The sequence below is a fragment of the Hyperolius riggenbachi genome, chromosome 4 (assembly GCF_040937935.1).
Source record: "Hyperolius riggenbachi isolate aHypRig1 chromosome 4, aHypRig1.pri, whole genome shotgun sequence".
Lineage (NCBI taxonomy): Eukaryota > Metazoa > Chordata > Amphibia > Anura > Hyperoliidae > Hyperolius > Hyperolius riggenbachi.
This window is the reverse complement of record NC_090649.1, coordinates 465,667,183-465,689,859: the sequence shown is the minus strand read 5'-3', so window position 1 is coordinate 465,689,859 and position 22,677 is coordinate 465,667,183. Positions and strand designations below refer to the sequence as shown.

At 46.4% G+C, this 22,677-nt stretch overlaps 1 protein-coding gene across 4 annotated transcripts in view; it reads left to right on the top strand.

Moving 5' to 3' along the window:
• The window catches only part of ENAH (ENAH actin regulator), a 166,064-nt gene that overhangs the window by 19,627 nt on the left and 123,760 nt on the right, over positions 1-22,677 (top strand). For 3 of the 4 annotated variants that reach the window (XM_068232862.1, XM_068232861.1, XM_068232859.1), the window contains exon 1: positions 22,518-22,586. The exons of the other annotated variant lie outside the window; for it this stretch is intronic. In XM_068232862.1, the coding sequence (XP_068088963.1) occupies positions 22,534-22,586 (53 nt within the window). In that variant the 5' untranslated portion in view covers positions 22,518-22,533. Of the gene's footprint in view, positions 1-22,517; positions 22,587-22,677 lie in introns of those variants that run through there. 4 annotated transcript variants of the gene reach the window in all.

Here is a 22,677-nt window from a genome sequence, read left to right as displayed (position 1 = left end):
CAACTCCGGGTACCCAAAATGGCTCCGACTCCTTAGTCTAATATTTAACAGGGCTGTGGATTTTGTACAAAAATCATCCGACTCCCACTCTCGACTCCGACTGCTCAGTTTATGAAATCAACGACTCCAACTCCGACTCCGGGTGCCCAAAATTGCCCCGACTCCAAAACCCTGAGCATGAGACACAGTTCCAACTGTCCTGTGTCCTGATCACCCCTCCCAGTTGCTAAGCAACGAGAACAACATCAAAAATCCCATCATGCTTTGCACAACATCAGGGGAAAAATGCCCGGGCAGTTTTCTTTGATGGGGAGGAGCTTAGCTTTTGTTCAGCTAAAAATGAGGCTTGGGTCACACCGAAACACCAAGCCTTTTCAGCGTTGCTGAGTAGATTTTTAGTCTGGAGGTTCACTTTAAGAGGGTGAAATATTGGAGTCGACTTATACACGAGGTCGACTTATATTCGAGGATATGCAGCAGCATGGGACAACCCCTCTTGGGAACCAAACCAACACACACTCACACGCACACTCACTCACTCACTCACACTCCCCTTCCCCTCCACCTCAGCTTACCACCAAGACTATGGTGGAAGTGAAGGCTAGCATCTTACTCTTACCTTAGGTCACATTTCATCTTGATCCTTTTCTGCCGAAGCAGCACTGGGGCAGGTAAATATTAAACTGCTCCAATGCACTACTCTGCAGAGGGGGAGGAGCTGGCCCCTTGACACACGACTTGGACTGTTTTACATTTTGACCCTTTCACTAATCGTGTTTGACACGCATAGCCTCGGTCTTCTTCCCCAGAACACTTCGGGAGACTAGGTGTTTTTTCTGTGCACTTCAGAACAAACAACATACATTTCACAGTGATGCATCTACCAGCAGTGAAGATGCTGCCTCCTGTGATAAATTTAAGACTCTAAATTGAGGCGAAGAAAGACTTTACAATGGGCAAGCGTTGAATAAATAGTTTGAATGAATATTTTAAATTACAAGCCTCTTCAAAATGGATATTTCACTGGAGCGTTTGGTTTATGTTATATCCTACTCATTATCATTTTTTAAGGGGAGCTGTAACATCCAAAAATAAAAAAAGAATAGTGCTCCAAAAAATAAATTCATTTTTTCCCTTAACCTTCCTGGCGGGCTATACCGTGCAGGAATATATCTCAGCCCCTGGTGGGGCGATTCGCCCCATTTAAAGTGCTGGCCGCGCAGCTAGCACTTTGCTAGCCGCGCACACAGCTTGATCTCCGCCGCTCTGCGTCGATCGCACGCAGCGGCAGAAGAGGCCCCGCCGCCAGAGACCTGCGCTGCCCGGACCAATGAGTTCCGGGCAGCGCTATGGGCTGGATCGGAGGCTCCTGACGTCAGGACGTTGGCTGACGTCCATGACGTCATTCCGATCGTCGCCATGGCGACAGGAGAAGCCAAACAGGGGAGCGCGTTATATACGCGGTCCCCTGTTTACTATAGATGCCGGCGACAATCGCACTAGAGGGACACGTGCGCCCTCTAGTGGTGTTTCATGTAGCTACCACTCTGTTAGCTTTACATGAAACAAAAAAATAAAATAAAAAAAAAAACAGATTTCTGCCAATTTGGCACAAAGAATCAACCGCCAGGAAGGTTAAAGCGGTACAAAACCCTGACATAATAATCAATAAAAACATATTTTCCTATTTTTTTGTATGCCATACGGTTATCATATTTGCTTTTGTGCATAAATATTATTATTCATTTAGAAAAAAAAGGCAGAAGTGATGTCACTTTTGGCATCGCAAAGAAACAATAAAGATGGAAACCAGCAGAAATATTTTTCTAAACAAGACCATGAACACAAAAAACACTAGTTTCATCGCACTTTCAAACAGGCGTTTCGGAACTGTGAAAAGCTAAGGGGCACGCTTTGGATTTCGCTCAGCTGTAATGATTGTCCCTGCTCATTTCCATCAGAAATTCACTTGGGCACTGGCACCCCTTGATGATGCCGGCCTCCCCCCTAAGGGCCCGTTTCTGGACACTGGCACCCCTTGATGATGCCGGCCTCCCCCCCCCCCCCCCCCCCCCAAGGGCCCGTTTCTGGGCACTGGTACCCCTTGATGATGCCGGCATCCCCCCTAAGGGCCCGTTTCTAGGCACCTGCACCCCTTGATGATGCCGGCCTCCCCCTTAAGGGCCCGTTTCCACTTGTGCGGTGCGAATTACTAGCGGAAAAGGTGAAAACAAATTCACACGCGGATGCAAATTTTATCACGAATTTTACCGCAAATTTGTGGGCTTTTTCGCATATGCTAGTAAGTATGCGAATTTAACCATGTCAGTGCCTGTGTGCTTTTACATTGATTTTATGCGAAAACGCCCTCAAATTCACGGTAAAATTCGCATACAAAAACGCATGCAAATTTCCTATTAAATACATTGTATGCGAATCGCACACCACAAGGCGGTGTGCGAATTGTGGTGGCTCTGCCGTGCAGATTTTTCCTGCACACAAAACCGCACAGGATTTCTGACAAGTGGAAACAGGCCCATCCACTTGTATTGGTTATGCGAATCTGCATGCAGAGAACGCATGCAGATTCGCACAAGTGGAAACGGGCCCTGGCGGGTTACCAGGGTTCTGCAGTGTTATTCTGCTCACTGGTGCGCCTCTCCCCCTCTCCATAGAGCAGAGGAAGTGTCTGTACAGCGATGGTGACAGTCTGTGTGTAGCAGGTGTAATGGCGCACTCACACTGTAATGTGTAGGCGGATATTCTTACAATAACGCATGGTCATTGCATTTCTCTGCATTTTTAGTGGTAACCCCTGAATGCAGCAGCGCACAGAAAACCGGACAGAATTGGGCGCCACACTGCATTTGGAGAATTTATATTGTCAAATGCAAGCGCTGCAGAAACTGCTTCTTCTATAGCCATATTTGGCTAATGCTTTTGAAGGGTAAGTTTTGTGCTTAGGGCTATTTACCACTGATTGCGTTTCGTGTCATAAAATGCTAGATACACCCTGAGAAAGTGGTCCTCAAACTGAATGCTGCCCTCTGAGTCTTTTTCACTGCCCCCTCCCCCCCCCCAAACACAAAATGTGTATATATAGATGAGGCCCACTGCACCTTTAAATGTCGGAGGCCCGCATATAGAATGGCAGTGCTGGCATCACCCATCCACATACTGTAGAAGCCAGCGGGCAGTCATTTGCTGCCTTCCAATTTAATTCGTCATCAGGTGACACTGTTGTCCAATTGTCAACTGTCTGGTGCACAAAGATCGTCTTCGGGCGCTGCATGACTGAATGGCTGCTGCTGGGAGTTCTCCTCCGGGCATGATTGGGGGGAATCGATAGCTAGATTCAATGTAATTTTTCTCAACATCATTTTATGTATGTTCCGGCCCCCCAGCAGTCTGAAGTTCGTTGACCTGGCCCTTGACCGAAAAAGTTTGGGGACCCCTGCCCTGAGATGATGGAAACCACATCTGAAAATTTAGTAGCACAGGAGTCGCAAAGCGAACGTGCGGCTATGCAATTTTTTTTCCCCGCGATTCAGCAGTTTTAAAATATCTTCCTTCTTCTTTATTTCCCCCTCCTAACAAATGCACTGCAGTCGCGCCGGTACACCTGTCAGATTGTGGGAGGATTGTGGCACAATTTGCTGTAGTGGAAATGTGTCCCGTTTCTCAGTGGGAATCGGCCCTTAGTGATGGTAACTGTGTAGCCCTTCTGTGCAAGTCCTGTTTCCGTCTGAATCCGCCTTGTCAAAACATGTGCAGGTCCCATACTTGCTTTCTGCTTGTCGGGATTGATCGCTCCAAACGGACTAGTGGGAAACGATCCAATTGCTCTGCATAGGATCTGTTCGCATCCATGCTGATCCGTAACACTATTGTTTCTGCTAAAGGGAATGTTTTTGTGAGGAGTGTGAACCCGGCCTGAGGGGGGAAATGTGAAGAGCGTTGAGTTGTATTGTTTACAAACCGCATGCAGTACAACAGCCATATTTGCATCTGGTTCATCAGCGTCTTCATCACCTCGCCCTTCTAATAAATACTGATAACGTTCTTTTCCTTGGGGGAAGGGGGGAGAGGTTGATTTGACTTCCTGTAAGGCAATTAATTTTTGTTTTTCTTCCTCATGTGACTCAAGCTTTTTATGAAAAATTTGGAGAGGTATTAATGAAAATGAGCAATCTCATTCACAGTTGATTTCAAAAGCAGTGCTATGACTACAACAGGGCACCTGAAGTGAGAGGTATATGGAGGCTGCCATATTTATTTATTTTTAAACAATGCCAGTTTCCTGGCTGTCCTGTTGATCTGTTTGGCTGCAATAGCGTCTGAATAACACCTGAAACAAGCATACAGCTAATCCATTTGGAGACCTCTGATCTGCATGCTTATTCAGGGCCTGTGCCTAAAAGTATTAGAGGCAGAGGATCAGCAGGAAAGCCAGCCAATGTGCATTGGTTAAAAGGCAGTCTTACTTCAGGTTCCTTTTAAGTCCATGCCAGGGAAAGCTTCCCATATGATGGAGCACTGTGGAAAATAGCAGATCTTGCATGTAAAAAAGTGGCCATACATCTAGGGATGTTGCGGCCCAATCGACCATCTGATTCGACGATTTTAATTAATTGGATGGAAATCGGTGCCGCAACAAGCATGTTTGATCAGTGATTCAACTGATTTCAGGACGAAACTGGCTGACTGTATAGAGCAAGCTGGAAGATCCCGATATGACATGGGTGATCGGGTGCGCGGAGGTAATGGCCTGCGATGTAAATGCAACAAATGTGATGGACCCCATGTCATTGTCTTCAAATGTTAGTGTCGCCCCCCCCCCCCCCCCGCCACGCGGCCATGCATTGCAATCTCACCCGCTCCAGCTACTCTGACTCCTGGTCCGTTTGCTGTCTTCCCCCAAGCGCCACCGTGTGCTATGCGCGCTCAGTGTGATGTCGACGCCCGCTGGGGACAGCAGTAAAGACTGGGAGTCGGTGCAGCTGGAGCAGGTGAGATTACAGTGCAAGGGTGGTGGGGGAGACATTAACATTTGGGGGATCATCGTCCGGGGGGACATCGCGGTCAGGGGGTAGAAGCAGCATCACGAGGCTGATTCCCAAGCTGTTGAACAGGAATCGTCCTGCAGTATATGGGCAGCCAACAGAACTCTCTCTCAGATCAGAGAGAGGTCTGTTTTAGTCAATCTGCTGATACATCGCTATAGCAGTCAGCCATACTATCTCAGACCCCCCCCCCCCCCCCCCCACCACATATATAAGTAGATAAATACTTGCTCTACTTACATATGTATTGCACTGTCCGCCTTTTTGATTTTAGTGATTTTCTACATTAACCACTTCTGTGCCAGGGGGGTATTTTTCTGATCGGTGCTGCGTGGGCTCTCCAGCCCGCAGCACCGATCAGATAGCAGCCAGGGCGATCAGACTTCCCCCCCCCCCCCCCCCCTTTTTTTTTCCCCACTAGGGGAATGTCCTGCTGGGGGGGTCTGATCGACGCCGGCTGCTTGCGCTTGCAGGGGGGGGGGGGCTCTTCAAAGCCCCCCTCCGCAGCTCTTCCTGGCCTCTTTCCCTCCCTCTTTCTCCCCCTTTGAGCGGCGCAGGACTGATTTCCGCCCTGCGCCTGATGGGACAGGCTTTAGCCTATCAGATGCCGGCGATCCCCGGCCAATCAGAGGCCGGGGATCGCTGATCTCCTCTACGGCGCTGCTGCGCAGCAGCGCCGTATATATGTAAACACCCCGCGTGTTTACATTTACCCTGCGAGCCGCGATCGGCGAGACACCCTCCGTGAACTGACATGGAACGGCCGCTCGTACGAGCGACCGTTTCTATGGAATCCACTTCAGGATTCAGGGGCGTACTTAAGCGTACGCAGAATCCTGAAGTGGTTAAAAAAGAGAAATCCTTCTTAGCATTTCCCATTTTGTGTGACTATTTTGAAGCCAATCCTGCTGTAATTTCCTCCCTTAATCTCCTCTGCCTGATTATGTATGCATTGCCCACCCTTCACTATAGAAAGTGCATTGTCTCAGCATGAGAAATATTAGCCAATCAGAGAGGAACATGTGGGAGGGGAAAACAGGAGGCTTCAGCCAATCAGGCTGTATTAGTTAGAGACTCTGAAGCCTCATAAAATTCAGTTTGTTTTTTTTTAAAAATCTATCATTGCCCTAACTAAAACGCTGCATCCCAACGGCTGCACACTTAACTAAATACCCCCAAACTCCCTGGGACACATTGCGGGGAGCGCTGCCAAGAAGAGGCAGAGCTGTCGGTTGCAGCTCTGCCTCTACACGTGTCGATCAGTGCGGATCGCCGCCTCTGCCCGCCCCTCTTGTCTTTTTTTTCACTGAGAGGGGCGGGGAGAGGCGGAGATATGCACGGATTGACGCGCATGGAGGCAGAGCTGCAGCTGAAAGCTCTGCCTCCTCCAGCAGCAAAATCCACGACCAAGAAAGTCATAGATTTTTGCTGGGGAGTTTGGGGTGATTTAGTTAGTGTTCAGCCGCGGGGATGCAGCATTTTAGTTAGAGCAATGATGATAAAGAGATTTCTAAAATAAAAACCTGAGTTTTATGAGGCTTCAGAGTCTCTTTAAAGGGGAACTGAAGAGAGAGGTATATGGAGGCTGTCATGTTTATTTCCTTTTAATCAATACCAGTTGCCTGGCAGCCCTGCTGGTCTATTTCTCTGCAGTAGTATCTGATTAAAACCAGAAACAAGCATGCAGCTAGTCTTGTCAGATCTGACTTATAAGTCTGAACCACTGAAACACCTGATCTGCTGCATGCTTGTTCAGGGGCTATGGCTAATAATATTAGAGGCAGAGGATCAGCAGGGCTGCCAGGCAACTGGTATAGTCTAAAAGGAAATAAACATGACAGCCTCCATATACCTCTCTCTTCAGTTCCCCTTTAAGTCTGAGGGAAAAGTAGAGAAGCAAAAAAGGACAACCCAGCATGCCCTGCAACTTCCTTTTTGCGTACCCAATGTAGTGTGTACCAAAAAAAGTCAGTAAACTGGGGAATGATCATTTATCAACAAGAAAAGTAATAGTGATTATAACTTTTGGATTGCCTGGTTAGCATCCTTTTAACTTGTTTACCAGATAAAAATAAAGAATTGATTTTTGATGTTATGTCTGACAGCTACATTTTAAAGAGTATCTATAACTTAACCCCCCCCCCCCCCAAAAAAAAAAGGGGGGTGCTTACCTCGGGAGGGGGAAGTCTCTGGATCCTAATGAGGCTTCCCCTATCCTTCTAAGCCTCAGGGATCCCGTGTTGGCTCAGACAACAAAGATGTTGGCTGTGGCATAGGCGCAGTAGCGCCCACAATTTTTACCACAATCCAGTGCAGGCGCAGTAGCGGCTTTCCAATCTGGCTCAGGCGGAAATAGCCGAGCCCAGTCGGGTCTGCTCTACTCCGCCTTTGTTACAGATCATCCTTTTAAGTGCTGTACTAGTAGGCACTAGTCCTGCCATCTGCTGTTACTTGTGATCTGATTTTAAATTGTGCATAACAAAAATTCTGTAAAACCAATGTAGTATTAATAAAACAAAAAGATGTTGCCCACTCCAGCAGATCCTAATCGACCACAACTGTCTGCTCACCCAGTCAGCCAAAAATCACTCCCGCCTTTATATACGTAGGTGGGAGACAGATGACTGCTCTGCAATCTGAAGCCACACCTCCCTGCTGGCTGACAGCCTATCACTGCTCCAGAATGATTTATGGGAGGGGGGATTGAGCTGGTTGCGGCTGTTAAAGGTAAATAAGGATTTATGAATGGGTCCAGCAGGTATTTCTTTCTCTTTATGATTTGTTAAACAACGTTATGTTAAATACATTTTAAGAAATATGTGCTTGAATTTGGCCTTTATTACTCTTGTGGCAGGCAAACAGTCAGAGCTTTACAGGCCCAATAAACCTAAATTGCAGTATATAAAAGATTTACATAACAGCCCCGTACAGTAGAGGGCTGCAGACACCTGCCACGGTGCACTTTATTGGGATAATTAGGCATCCTGAGGGCAGATATATACATTTCCTTTTATTGTCTGCAGATGACTTCCTGTTGAACTTTATTCAACTGCAGCTAAAAAAAACAAAACCTCACTTTTGGACATGCATATTGCATAGAACCGTGACTACAGTTACACAGCAGCCAGCAAGGCACACAGTGAAACAGAACTTTAGCACACCTGAAGTGAGAGGTATATGGAGGCTGCCATATTTATTTCCTGTTAAACAATACGGTTGCCTGGCAGCCCAGCTGATCTATTTGGCTGCAGTAGTGTCCAAATCTCAGCAGAAACAAGCATGCAGCTAATCTTGTCAGATCTGACAATAATGTTAAACACCTGATCTGCTGCATGCTTGTTCAGGGTTATACGGCTAAAAGTATTAAAGAGACTCCGTAACAAAAATTGCATCCTGTTTTTTATCATCCTACAAGTTCCAAAAGCTATTCTAATATGTTCTGGCTAACTGCAGCACTTTATACTATGACTGTCTCTGTAATAAATCATTGTATCTTTCCCCTGTCAGACTTGTCAGCCTGTGTCTGGAAGGCTGCCAAGTTCTTCAGTGTTGTGGTTCTGCTATGAACTCACCTTTCCTGGCCCCTCTATGCACACTGCCTGTGTGTTATTTATATTAGAGCAGCTTCTCTCTTCTCTCTTATCTTTTACAAGCTGGATAAATCGTCCTCTGAGCTGGCTGGGCTTTCACATACTGAGGAATTACAAACAAGGGCAAAGCTGTTTGCAGGAAGAAAAGAGCCGCCTGAAACTTCAGTGCATGGGGGAAAGAAACACACAAATGATCTCTTGAGATTCAAAAGGAAGGCTGTATACAGCCTGCTTGTGTATGGATGTATTTTTCTATGTGTGGACATACTGTACATCAATCTACTTCCTGTTTTGGTGGCCATTTTGTTTGTTTACAAACAAACTTTTTAAAACTGTTTTTAACCACTTTTAATGCGGCGAGGAGCGGCGAAATTGTGACAGTGGGTAATAGGAGATGTCCCCTAACGCACTGGTATGTTTACTTTTGTGCGATTTTAACAATACAGATTCTCTTTAAATGCAGAGTATCAGCAGGGCTGGCAGGCAACAGGTATTGTTTAAAATTGAATAAATATGGCAGCCTCCATATTCCTCTTGTCAGAGTTGTCCTTTGAGTTTGTGTTAGCCAAACAGTTTCTTCCTTCTCATACCCCAGTGTACCCGAGGCAAACCTAATGCAAAAAAAAAACAGATACTTACCTATGGAGGGGGAAGTCTCTGGATCCCATGTCCTTTTTGAGACCACCGCTGCTGCCCAGGACCCTCTTGAAGTTTTGAGCTGTTGCCTGGCTGTCCTGTTAGTCCTCTTAATTTCTGTCTTACATTCTGAGCACCACTATAGCCGCAATTCAGATTACAGCTTATAGCGGTGCCAAATGCCCGACGTCCTTTTTTCCTTTTGCAGCAATTACAGCTGCAAGTCACTCTGGATAAGTTTCTGTGAGTTTGCCACTGGGATGTTTGCCCATTCCTCAAGGCAAAACTGCTCCAGCTCCTTCATGTTGGATGGTTTTCGCGATCTTCACAGATTCTCTGTTGGATTGATGTCTGGATTTTGACTAGGTAATTCCCACACATTTTAATATTTCCCTTTTTAAACCACTTAAGTGCTGATTTAGCAGTATACGTCAGGTCATCGTCCTGCAGGAAGGTGAACCTCCGTCACAGTCTCAAATCCCAGGCAGACTGTCACAGGTTTGGCTTAAGGATATCCCGTATTTTGCTACACTTTTTGTGGATTCATACCAGTTTCTGAGTTCCTGCTGCTGAAAAACAGCCCCACAGAATGAAGCTGCCACCACCATGTTTCACTGTGGCGGTGGTGATCTTGGGGTGATGGGATCTGTTGGGTTTGCGCCAGACGTTGCATTTTCCTTGGTGGCCAAAAAAAGCTCAGCTCTATGGCGTGTATGGCTTATTATGTTCCTATGGACAGATACTCCAGTCTCTGATGTGGAACTGTGCAACTCCTGCACAGTTACCTTTGGTCTTTATGCTTCCTGACTGATGCCCTTCTTGCCTGGGCGGCCCTCTCTTGGCAGGTGTGTTGTGGTACCATGATCTTTCCATTTGAAGATGGATTTGGTGGCACTCCAGGAAATATTGAAAAGCTTTGGATTTTTTTTTTTTTTAAATACCCAACTTTGAGTTGTACTTCTCAACAACTTTGTCCCTGACTTGTTGAGTAAACCCGGATATAATAAAACTTTCCTCATTAGCGATGATGCTCCTGGTAGTGTGTGGAGCGCAGTACAGGCTACTTTCACTTATAGTGCAGATCAGAGCGGGCCTACTTACTGCAAAACTAAGGAAAGTGGAGAGTAGAGTGCTCAGTCCTGCCTGCGGAGGTACAGGAGCCATTCGCATTATAGATGCGAGAAACTTATCATGATTGTCTGCATTTTGAAGAGTGGCTTCATGATTGGCTCAAGTGTGAGCAGAAAGATTTACCAAGACACGTGCTGCAAGTCCCACCCACAGAGGTATCGGCGTCACTCACAGGAAGCGAGTGGCTACCTCTATTCAGTGACGGCTGTAATTTTTAAGAAACCCTGGATGCTATGCCAGCATTTGTCTATCCTGGCTATGCAGCCCTAAGGTATACTTAATCTTGTAGTCCACCAAATGTGCTTGTACTGTACCTCCAATAAGAGGACGGAGTTGGTCCTTTGAAGCAGATAATGTACCAGGGCATGCTGGGCTATATCTAGCACAATTTCTTATATAGTAAACTTCTGATATAGTAAACCACTTTACCTGGTCCCTTGGAGTTTACTATAACGAGATAATACTGTACTATAAACTTGCTTTTGTACTTCCATATCAGTAGCCAGTGCCCAGATACTTGTAAGTGCATAACCTGTACATCCTATCATTTTGATAGTGACTAAACAATCAGCTTCTGCTTTGGTTAAACCTCTATTCTCCCTACCCCCCCCCCCCCCCCCCATAAGCTCATCACTAGAGCAATTACAGCTGCACTTTGGAATACCGGTGATCCCAAAATGCGCTAGGCTGAGGAAAGTGAATGGAGGAGAACCCACACCGATGTTTGAAATTTGGCCAAATCGCAATCGCGATGCATCCAGCCTTTTGTTGGACCAATTGGCACTCCAATGCAAGAGATAGGGCGGTGCACAATTGCGATTTTGCAGCAACTTTGTAGGCGATATTCCCGATTACATTTTAAACTACTTGCCCAGTCTGCCGAGGTCCGCCTTCCGGCATGTAGCTCCGCCCTCAGCACAAGAAGTCATCGCACTTCTCTGATTGGAGATGTAAAAGTGCCTACAACCTCTTGTGCAAGTGGGCGGGGCTAGGCGCCGGTAGCTGGCGGAAAATGACATCGGGAGACCTGGCTGGTAAATTAAACTTTTTATTTTGAGTACAAAAGAAAGGCCGGTCGGAAGCGCTGTACAGTCGCTGGCAGATTGTATAGTGCTGGGAAATGCTGCATAAAATGTTTGTGTGATTGCAGGAGCAATCACCAGTGGGCTGCAGGGCTCAGGCTGGTCACATGACTCTCCGCAACGTCAGCAAGTTTTCCTCACAGCAGTTTCTACAGTTAGGTTCGCTGTTTTGTGCCGTCCACAGGAGACCCGAAATAAAAAAACAACAAAATTGTGAGAAGCTGAGATGATGAAAGCCCGGAGGGGGACTTTAAATGTGATAATTATGTAAATAAAACGTGTAGCATCTTATTTTTTAATTTTTTTTTTTTAAATTGAGGCTGTGGGCAGCAGCACTCCTATCAAAAGGCGGTTACTATGGAAACACAAGCATCCTGGTTGTGAATATTGTGCAAGGCTCCGTACCAGCGTACTCTAAAGCAGCGTCACCAATCAGCAGGCCTGGGCACGGTCCCGCGGGGTGTACCTACGTGAATGTTTTGTCTGTTGCTGTTGTTTTTGCAGCACGCTCACATTTTCTGCAGTGCTTAATAAGTATGGCAAATAATCCTATCTGTATCTAAGGGCATATTCTCACAGATCGCTGAAGCGGCAGTTAGCAGGCGGTCATTGCGCAGTCCAGCTACCGATCTGTCCGGAATCTGCCACTGTTCGGTTGCTGTTGGATGCAATGGAATCGCGGTAATTGTAAATGCGCTTTGTGTCAGTGGTCGCCACGTTGTGGGAGGTTGCCGTGTGTAGCTTTCGCTGGTCAGCTGTTCATATACCGTACCATCGTCAGTAAAACACCCACTGTTTTGGTAAAGGCTGATGGATTCGATTGTGAGCTCCTCTGAGGACAGTCACTGACATAGCTATGTACTCTGCAAAGTGCTGCAGAATATGTCAGTGCTATATAAATACATAATTATAAAATAATAATAATATGGTAGGACATTAGACTATGACTATGGTAAGGATTAGATTATCAGCTCCTCTGAGGACAGTCAAGTGACATGGCTATGTACTCTGTAAAGTGCTGTAGAAGATGTCAGTGCTCTATAAATACATAATAATAATACTATGGTTGGACATTAGACTATGACTATGGTATGAATAGATTGTGAGCTGCATGCTTGTTTCAGGTGTGGGATTTAGACCCTACCGACCAGAAAGACCAGCAGGGCTGCCAGGCAACTGGTATTGTTCTTAAGGAAATAAAAATGGCAGCTTTCATAGGTCCCACACCTCGGGTTCCTTTTAATGGAATGTCCTTACTGCGTTTGTGACCCTTAGATGGTAAGGAAAGCTGCCTAACCTATGAGCAAGCATGCTTGGGTCAGCGTGGGTTGGGACCTGTTCATCGTGTTGGCAGGTATGGGGGGGCAGGTAGGAGCGAGAAGCAAACGATGATCTCAGACACCAGGCAGTCGTGGGGTGGGGTAAACACGGCACTTAAATAGAGGCTACACACAAGTTAAAACAAATCTGAAGCAAAAATAAACTTATGAGATAATGATTTGCATGTGTAGTATTGATAATAAATAGAACATTACTAATAAAGAAAAGTCTCATATTTGTAAGCCTCATCTACACGGTGTAGACGTGTGCATGCACCCTTAAGGTAGCCATACACTGGTCGATATGCCATTAGATCGACCAGCTGACAGATCCCTATCTGATCAGAGAGGGATCGTGTGGCTGCCTTTACTGCAAACAGATTGTGAATCGATTTCAGCCTGAAACCGATCACAATCTGCTGAGCTGCTCCTGCCGCCTGTCCCCCCCGTATACATTACCTGAAGCTGGCTCCCGGGCATCTTCTCCGCGCTGCACGGCTCTGTTCCAGCTCCATCCCGGCACTTCCTGTGTCACTCCGTGACCAGGAAGTTCAAATAGAGCGCCCTCTATTTGAACTTCCTGGTCACGGAGTGACACAGGAAGCGCCGGGATGGAGCCGTAACAGAGCCGTGCAGCGCGGAGAAGATGCCCGGGAGCCAGCTTCAGGTAATGTATACATGATCGGATCGGCCGCCGCTAGTGACGCGCTCCCTACCCGCGGGCGATCAAGGGTAATTTCCCGCACGGCGCAATCGACGGACCGATCCGATTTCGGGAGGAAATTCGGCGAGTACGTTTACCACGAACGATTGGCAGCAGATTCGATCCCAGGATCGAATCTGCTGTCGAAACGGCCGTGAATCGGGCCAGTGTATGGCCACCTTTAGGGCCTATTTCCACTATGCCCAAATCTGAGCTGAATCTGAGGGGCAGAGAAATGCTATCTTATCTTAAGCTCTGTCTCACTGTTTTACTGTTAAAGAACAAGCGACACCCATGCTAACCTAGAAATAAAAAACACATAAGTAGATAAATACTACTTCTAATTGCATAACAGATGTATTGTGCTATCCACGTAATGATTCCTGTGAATTTTATAAAGGAAAAGCAGAAAATCCTATTCTAGGCAGTAGCCATCTTGCCAAGCTAATGCTGACATCATATCCTCCCTGACTCTTGTTTTCCCCCCTCCCTTCTCTTGCTCATTGTGTATTCATTAGCTGCCCTCCTCCCAGAGTCTTCAGACACTCCCACTGAGGTGTATACTAGGAACTACACTGTCTTCTCCTCCAATCACTGAGTCACCTCAGCCTTGCTTGTAAACACAAGTGAGCAGAGGTGTTTCAGATAAGAAAGCTAGGCAGGGAAATAAATGGAGGAGGAATTTATTTGTAGATAAAAAGAACTCCCAGCATGCAGTTCTTTGGCACTGTTTGGCACTAGGATCAGTGTTCATAAAGTATGTGATCACTCCAGCAGAAAAAGTTTTTTGCAAGTTTTGAATGCAGGATTAGCATCTTTATCACTTAATACACTCAGACCAGTTGCTGTTGAAATTTTATTTTTATGGTGACAATACCGCTTTAAAGTTCTTCCGTCAATCTTGCTACTTGTAAGCTATTGCTACAAAACACTTGTTAATGTATGCTTCTTTTTCTTTCAACTTAAATAAAAATGATTGAAACACAAACTGTTCCGAAACTGAGCTTGAGTTTGACCAAGTTGGTCGACTAGCTCAGAGAAGCTGTTTTACATAGACAACTAACCCCTATTGACTCCCCCCCCCCCCCCCCATTTTTTTTTCTTTTTTCTTTAACTCTTCCTATAGTAAAAAATAAAAGTGATGTCACATAATTTCTTCGTTTTGTTACGTGAAACACACACACACACACACACACACACACACACACACACACACACACACACACACACACACACCACACACCACACACCACACACCACACACCACACACCACACACCACACACCACACACCACACACCACCACACACCACACACCACACACCACACACCACACCACACCACACCACACCACACCACACCACACCACACCACACCACACCACACACAGACACAGACACACACACACCAAAACTGCGCATTACATAAAAGGTAGGTTCTGTACAAATCACTGGAACATGCCCTCTTCGCCAATCGCTATCTTCCTAATAGCTCAAGGTTACTGGTGTGGAAATCTGATTGGACAAAAATTACCTATGTGCATCTTTGGCAACTAGAGATGTTGAATGAGATTCTTATGGCTTGTGCATAGCTTGGAATTGGTCCAATGACAAGTACTTCATGTTTGTTTTGATTGGCTAAATTTGCCTAGAAGTCAGAATTATTTGCCCCTCATTGATCTGCTGGTAATAAAGGCCAAAATGTGGAGGTTTCTTCAGTTTTTGTGTGGGGAAGTGGTAGCCCTGTTGTGTGAATAGCGGATTGCCTGAGGGCACCAGACAAAGGGAGCTGGGAGGACAACAGCTGTGGCTTATGAATGGGTGTCAGCATGATGACATCCTTCCCTCAGTCACCTTGTGACACCATCCCTGCTCCCTGTGTAGTGCTCCAGCTGTTGTCACCACTGAGGGACACGGACAGGTGGAGGGGGGAGTTTGTGTCTCCCACCCCCCAATCTTGTTTTTCTGTCATTCTGTTTGCCATTTTGGCGAACTGCCTTCGCTTTCATCATAATTCCAGTAAGAATGCTTTATTGTAGTTCATATTGCTGTCTCTGCTCCTGTTAGAGCAATTTTTTTTTCCTTTTTCTCTTCCAAAAGGCCGTTTTCACTAAGCCTGACTGTTGACATTCACTGCATGTATTAGAACTGACCTCCCCTGTAAAGGTGACCACACACGGTACAATAAAATGATTAAATTTTAAAACAAATAGATTAACCTCCCTAGCATTCTGATTATTTGCCTAGCGCTAGCTACATGATTACCCCCCTCCCTGCGACATCCCTCCCACCCCTCCGATCGCCGCCGGCGATCATACCCAACAGGAAATCTCGTTCTGAACGGCATTTCCTGTATGGGCTTCCTCCGTCGCCATGGCGACGATCGGAATGACGTCGGGGAGTCCCGATCCACCCCATAGCGCAGCCTGGCGGTGATTGGCTAGGCTGCGCAAGAGGTCTGCGGGGGGGGGGAGGGGGGCGCTCTTTCGCGGCGGATCAGCGGCGAGCAGTGGCGATTGGAACAAACACGCAGCTAGCAAAGTGCCAGCTGCGTGTTTTATAAAAAAAATTATGCAAATTGGCCCACCAGGGCCTGAGCAATCCACCGCGGCGTTACTGGACGAGCTTAGCTAGTTCGTAACGCTCAGGTGGTTAAAAACAATTGTTTGTACAGAGAAATTGAAAGGTTTTTTTTCTGATTGGATTTGCCATTTTTCTTGATCGTGAGGGGCGGAGATGTCTGATGTTAATGTAGAGGCGCGAGCAATTTTTTTTAAAAGTGGAACTGAAATGACAAAGTTTCACTTACTTGGGGCTTCTGCCAGCCCCTTGCACCCTTCCTGTCCCGCGCCGGTCCTCCACGATTCTCCGTTCTCCCGGCACCAGCTACTTTTGGTTCTGTTGACTTTGCAACTGCGCCTGCGCGCCCCGGGCCACGTGTATCTTTCACTGCAATAGCGTCTCTCACTATTGCGGGTGAGAAAGATACGCGTGGCTTGCTGTCGACTTACAAGTAGACTGTACAACAGTACCGGAGGATCGGCTCGAGACAGGAAGGCTGCAAGGGGCTGGCAGAAGCCCCAGGTAAGTGAAACTGTTTTTTTTTTTTTTTTTTTTGTCATTTCAGTTCTGCTATAAGAGTTTTCAATCACCTTTTTTCATAATTGATTTTTTAAATGTTACAATCAGAAAAATTGATTGTAAATCCTGAATTGAAAAGAAATTTTTAAAAATTGTATGGTGTGTGTGGCCACCTTTAAATCGATTGCGCCATTTCAAGTTAATGCAATTTTTTCATGGATGGAAAATAATCTGTGCTAGTCTAGTTTAGGGGAGTTGGCAGAACACCTCACAGGGAAATTCTGCTATTGTAATTGGGTGAACGGCACCCTCTCCAACTGCTACAGATAGGTTGTACTGAACTACGCCCACACTATTTACCCAATCACAGCGCTTTGTGCTGTAGAGGGTGCTGGGAGTGGAGAACTGTTCTTTATGAGATTTCTTGCTCCTCCTTATAGACTAAGTACAAATAATCCGCCAGTAGGCTGCTGTATCTCAGGACACACATGCAGGTTCCGGTATGCACAGCTACGGAGGATGTGAGCGTTTATTTATGTGCAACAAATCACTGTGTACAGGAAACCGCGCACAAGAAGACCTGTCTACAAACTGCAGTACAGGTGGAAAGGGGGACCTTAACGTTCCTCTATGAAGTGTTGTCTATAAAGTTAAAGGATACCTGAAGTGACATGAGATACACATGTGTATGTACAGTGCCTAGCACACAAATAACTAGGCTGTGTTCATTTTTTCTTTCTCTGCCTGAAAGAGTTAAATATCAGGTATGTAAGTAACTGACTCAGTCCTGACTCAGACAGGAAGTGGCTACAGTGTGACCCTCACTGATAAGAAATTTCATTTATAAAACACTTTCCTAGCAGAACATGGCTTCTGAGAGCAAGAAAGAGATAAAAAGGGGAATTTCTTATCAGTGAGGGTCACACTGTAGTCGCTTCTTGTCAGGACTGAGTCAGCCGCTTACATACCTGATATTTAACTCTTTCAGGCAGAGAGAAAAAAAGGAACACAGCATAGTTATTTGTGTGCTAGGCACTGTACATACACATGTCTATCTCATCATGTCACATGTCACTTCCAGTATCCTTTAACCTGTGTACTGCAATTTATAAAGTGGGCTGTCACAGGATTCCGGGTTCCTATATTGCAAGGGCTCCTCGGAGCACCTCTTCAGGAGGCTCCCAGCATGGCATATGCGGAAAAAACGCATTTTGCTTGTTTGCGTTTTTAAAGTGGACCTGCACAGGACAGAAGAAAAATATAGAGAAATGCACCCTGTATGTATTTAAAGAGTTTAGTCTCTCAGGCCTGGAACTCACTAGCAGCGATTTTCAGGGCGCTTGGTGATTTGAAGAGCTCTTGCTAACGTAATGCTATGGGTGTGATCCCACTTGAGCGGTGATTTTATAAAAATCTCCAATAGCATTGCATTAGCAAGAGCTTTTTAAAATCACTAGCACTTGGAAAAGGCTGCTAATGGGTTTGAGCCCTAATTCCCACTCATCTGTAATTTGATCACTCAACTGTGTCAGCTAGCTGCCTCAGCAGAGCAGCTAATTTGTAAACACAAGATGTTCACCCTGTCTCTGCTTTCATTAAAGCAGGAAGTAGACACACTGCAGATTTATTGCAGGATTTGTATCAGCTGTAACAAAAAAAAATTTTTCTTTAAAGGTTTTTATGGTGTTGATTATCTTTTAGAGCAGAGAGAAAGTTCTGAGTTTAGGTCCGCTTTAATATTCCTTCCTTACTGCCACAGCTTACTGTCCCTTCCCACAATCCCACTGGCATTGCGCAGATCCTGCAGCTAGTAAAAACAAAAAAAAAGACCAGGTAAAAAGGAAAAAGAGTTCCAATCCGCATTAAGATGGTGGTAGCCTGAATACAGCAACCCACGTACCAGAAATTTCAGACTGTCACACTTTATGCGGTGCGCTGGAAGTATCCAATCCGACGTAAGGGCAACAGCGTGTTACCGCAAGCACCGCACGTATTGCTTGGAGGTAATGTAAGTCTATTGGCGACGCACATAGTGTAAATGATGGAGCACGGTATTTGCGGCATGCATGTTTTTGCCGACGGAAATCCCAGACACGTACTTCCTGTCTAGCAGGGAGTACATCGCTGAGCGGGGGGCGGCACTATGCATATAATCCTGTCAGCACACTCTGCCGCAGAGTCATAAGTTTGTCATTTTTTGCGTTTTGGGGTATGCGGCAGGAGCATCATATTGCACCGTAATGCAAAAAATAGCTGTAAAACCTGCGTTATATTCATCATGGGTGAGCATCCATCTTGAGCGCAATTCTGCATGAAATATACAATTGCTATAAAATCGCTCAAAGAATCACTCCAAAGTCACAATTGCTGAAAAAATGACTTCCTTTTTTGGGCTTTGAAAATATGGGACTGCAGATTCAAACAGGTACATTCTCCTGACTGTGTTATAATTATTTAGTGGGTGTGGTGTGTCATTGTATGTTTGGTTGTTTTTTTATTGTTTTTTTTTTGTTTTTTAAATCTTAATGTAGAATCAATGTTTTTTTTTTATTATTTGGAAAACGTGGTTATATATCGCTCTGCCCACAGGCCACTCTTGCTACGTAAGTGATCTGTGTTTGTCTCTGGCGGGTCTTGTTTGTTGGAGTTGTCATTGGGACGAGCTGTGTGGTAATTTGCTGGATGAGGGAATGCTGTTCTGTGGTGATTAGCCTGTCTGCAGCTTGTGGTGCTGGGGAGGCGGTCTAGCGACACTGATAAACCTGCTATCTTGTGGTCTGTCACATGCAGCCGTCACCTCCGCGCTGGTGACACCCTCTCGCAACGTGTTAGGTCTGGGACACACTTGTGAGGTAGTCAGCTCTGCGTATGAAACAAAACCCCGTACGCTGATCTCTAACGACTGCTGAAAAACCGTTACAAATAAAGAGAATTGATTTGGAAGCAGAATTGAGAAACAGAAGGGCAATAGTGCAGCTCGGTGGCTAAGCGGTTAACTTTGCCCACGGCACAACTGATACTGCAGATGGTTAAAGAGGGAACTGTAACGATATAATAGAATGCAGTAAATTATTCAGGATACTTACTTTTATGGTAATTATCCTGGTTTCAGCACCAGAAACAATTCATAAATGTATAGATTGCTGTATTTTGTGGACGGATAGTGTACTGGTTAAAGAGACTCTGTGCCCGGGAAGGGGGGGTGTACTTGCGTTGTGACAGGGAAGCCTCTGGACCCTGTCTAGGCTTCCCCCGTCCTCCTCCCTCCCACGGTGGTCTCGCTGCGCCCCTCCTAAGCCACAGCCGACAATATTTCAAGCTGTAGCACCTGCAATATTTACCTTCCCTGGTGCAGGTGCAGTCACGGCTCGGGATTAGGTGGAAATAGCCGATCCCAGTCTGGTCCACTCTACTGCTCAGGCAACTTGCGCCTGCGTGGACCTGATTGGGATCGGCTACTTCTGCCTGATCGAGAGCCGCTACTGCGCCTGCACTGTAGCCCGGAGAGGTAAATATTTACATGCCCGCCATTTGGAGGGGCCCAGCGAGTCCACCGTGGAGCAGGGGAAGCTCTATTGGATCCAGAGGCTTGGATTTGGCTTCCCCCTCCTGAGGTAAGTTACTCCCCAAGGGCACTTTTTTATGTTACAGGTTTTCTTTAAAGCTAATGTAACCCGGGTTGAAATAAAAAAAAAAAAAAAAAAAAAAAAAGGCAGATACTCACCTAAGGAGAGGGAAGGCTCGGGTCCTAATGAACCATCCTTCTCCTCTCCCGGTGGCCCCGGTGCTGCGCTGGCTCCTCCGTTCTCGTCCCATGCCGAGGGGTCTTCGGGAGCCGAGTCCTCCCGAAGACAGGCGGCGCACACAAGAACGCGTCAGAGGGCGCATGCGCAGTGTAGAGCGGCCCGTCTTCAGGAGCACTCGGGCTCCCGAAGCATCTCCAAAGCTTCCCTTCGGCCGGGAGCCAGCGGTATTTGACCGAAACTGTCGAATACCGCTATGGGGGAGCCAGCGAAACAGCGGGGACCGTGAGAGGAGAGGGAGTGCTCTATGGGACCCAGAGCCTCCCTCTCCTTAGGTGAGTATCTGACTTTTTTTTTTTCTTTTTAAACCCGGTTCCCATTCGCTTTAAGGGCTCTGCTTCTGACACAGGAGACTGCCTCGCAAGCGCTATACAAATACTGAAATTATTTTTTGTAGCCCTGTTATCCCAGTGAGGCTTAGCTTTGGCTGTTTATGTGGAATTCTGCCCCTCTGAGCATTCTGGGAGACCAGAGATCTTTTTTACTGGCTTTATAACTCTCTTAACATTCTGGCAGAGTTCACCTGTCATTGCTAAAGATGTTGCCGCCTTTGATAAATTTCAGAGAGTAAATTAGGGAGAGGAAAGATTTTCCAATGGGAAAACCCTGACTAAATAATTTATAAATAGAAAAGGTACATTCAAAAGTATCGCCATAAAAGTACAGTAGGTATACTGTAGGCTCCACAACAAATCAATATCAAGATCAAAATAAACAATGTTCCTAAAGGGCTGTGGAGTTGGAGCAGTTTTGGGTACCTGGAGTCGGTGATTTCATAAACTGAGGAGTCTGATGATTTTTTACAAAATCCACAGCCCTGGTAAGTATTAAACTGAGGAGTCGGAGTCAGAGCCATTTTGGGTACCCGGAGTCGGAGTTTGAGCCGGAGTCGGTGATTTCATAATCTAAGGAGTCGGAAGATTTTTGTACCGACTCCACAGCCCTGCTAAAAACAGTAGACCAGTGTCGAATATAAAAGAGCATAAATGAACATTAACCATTGCAAGAACACCCAGCAAGTATTCATTATGTTATTTGACTACAGTTCCTCTTGTCACCATAAAAATCAAATTTAAACAGCAACTGGTCTGAGTGTATTAAGTGATAAAGATGCTAATCCTGCATTCAAATTTTTTTCTGCTGTTCTAGTTTGGAGTTATCACATACTTTAGGAGCACTGGCCCTTTAATAGCCATTGCCATTCAGTTGCATGCTGGGGGTTCTTTTTATCTATAATATATTCCTCCTCTTCCCTTTATATCCCTGCCTAGCTGAAACATGATCCTCTGCTCACTTGTGTTTACAAGCAAGGCTGAGGTGACTCAGCGATTGGAGGAGAAAAGAAAAAAAGTTAAAGGACTTACGAGGCCAAAATGGCTAAAAAAGCCAAGTACCTTTAAGATGTTTAAATGCACGGAGGACGCCGTCCGCGCCCTCCGTGCAGTTCCGCCGGGTCCCCTTCCTGAGATCGCCCCCCCCGTGCCGATCGCGACCCCACAGGCCGGGTCGGGCTCTCGTGCCGCTCCCAATATGGCCGCTTCCTCTGGCCGCGGCTGCGCAGTCCGCCTGGCCGTGAGTGCGGCTGCGCAGCTCTAGGGTCAACCCCCCGAACCACGCACTGTAGCGTGGATCAGAGGGGTTGGCCCTAGAGCTGCGCAGCCGCACTCACGGCCAGGCGGACTGCGCAGCCGCGGCCAGAGGAAGCGGCCATATTGGGAGCGGCACGAGAGCCCGACCCGGCCTGTGGGGTCGCGTTCGGCACGGGGGGCGATCTCAGGAAGGGGACCCGGCGGAACTGCACGGAGGGCGCGGACGGCGTCCTCCGTGCATTTAAACATCTTGAAGGTACTTGGCTTTTTTAGCTATTTTGGCCTCGTAAGTCCTTTAAGGGAAGAAATTACATCAGGATTTAACCTCAATCTGTGGGCAAAAGGCATGGTTCCCACCAGGATCAGAATTCTCTTCATTTACTATATAACATTCACTGAAGTCAAAACGTGGTCAGTGCAATACATGTGTTATGTAAGTAGATCAAGTATTTATCTACTTATATGTGTGGGTTTTTTTTTTCCCCTGGCATAGTATGGCTGAGCCTCCTGCTTTAACTTGGCTACTATTACTGAATATATGAGAACTTCAAGGAGACGGGCAGACATCGCGCGGAGGCTGACACAGGACAGGTAATGTATAAATGCACCCATGGGGGGAACATATACGTTAGGGGGGCAGCGGCGGGGTGGACACAGCGGGCTCAGCCGATTCCCTGCAGAT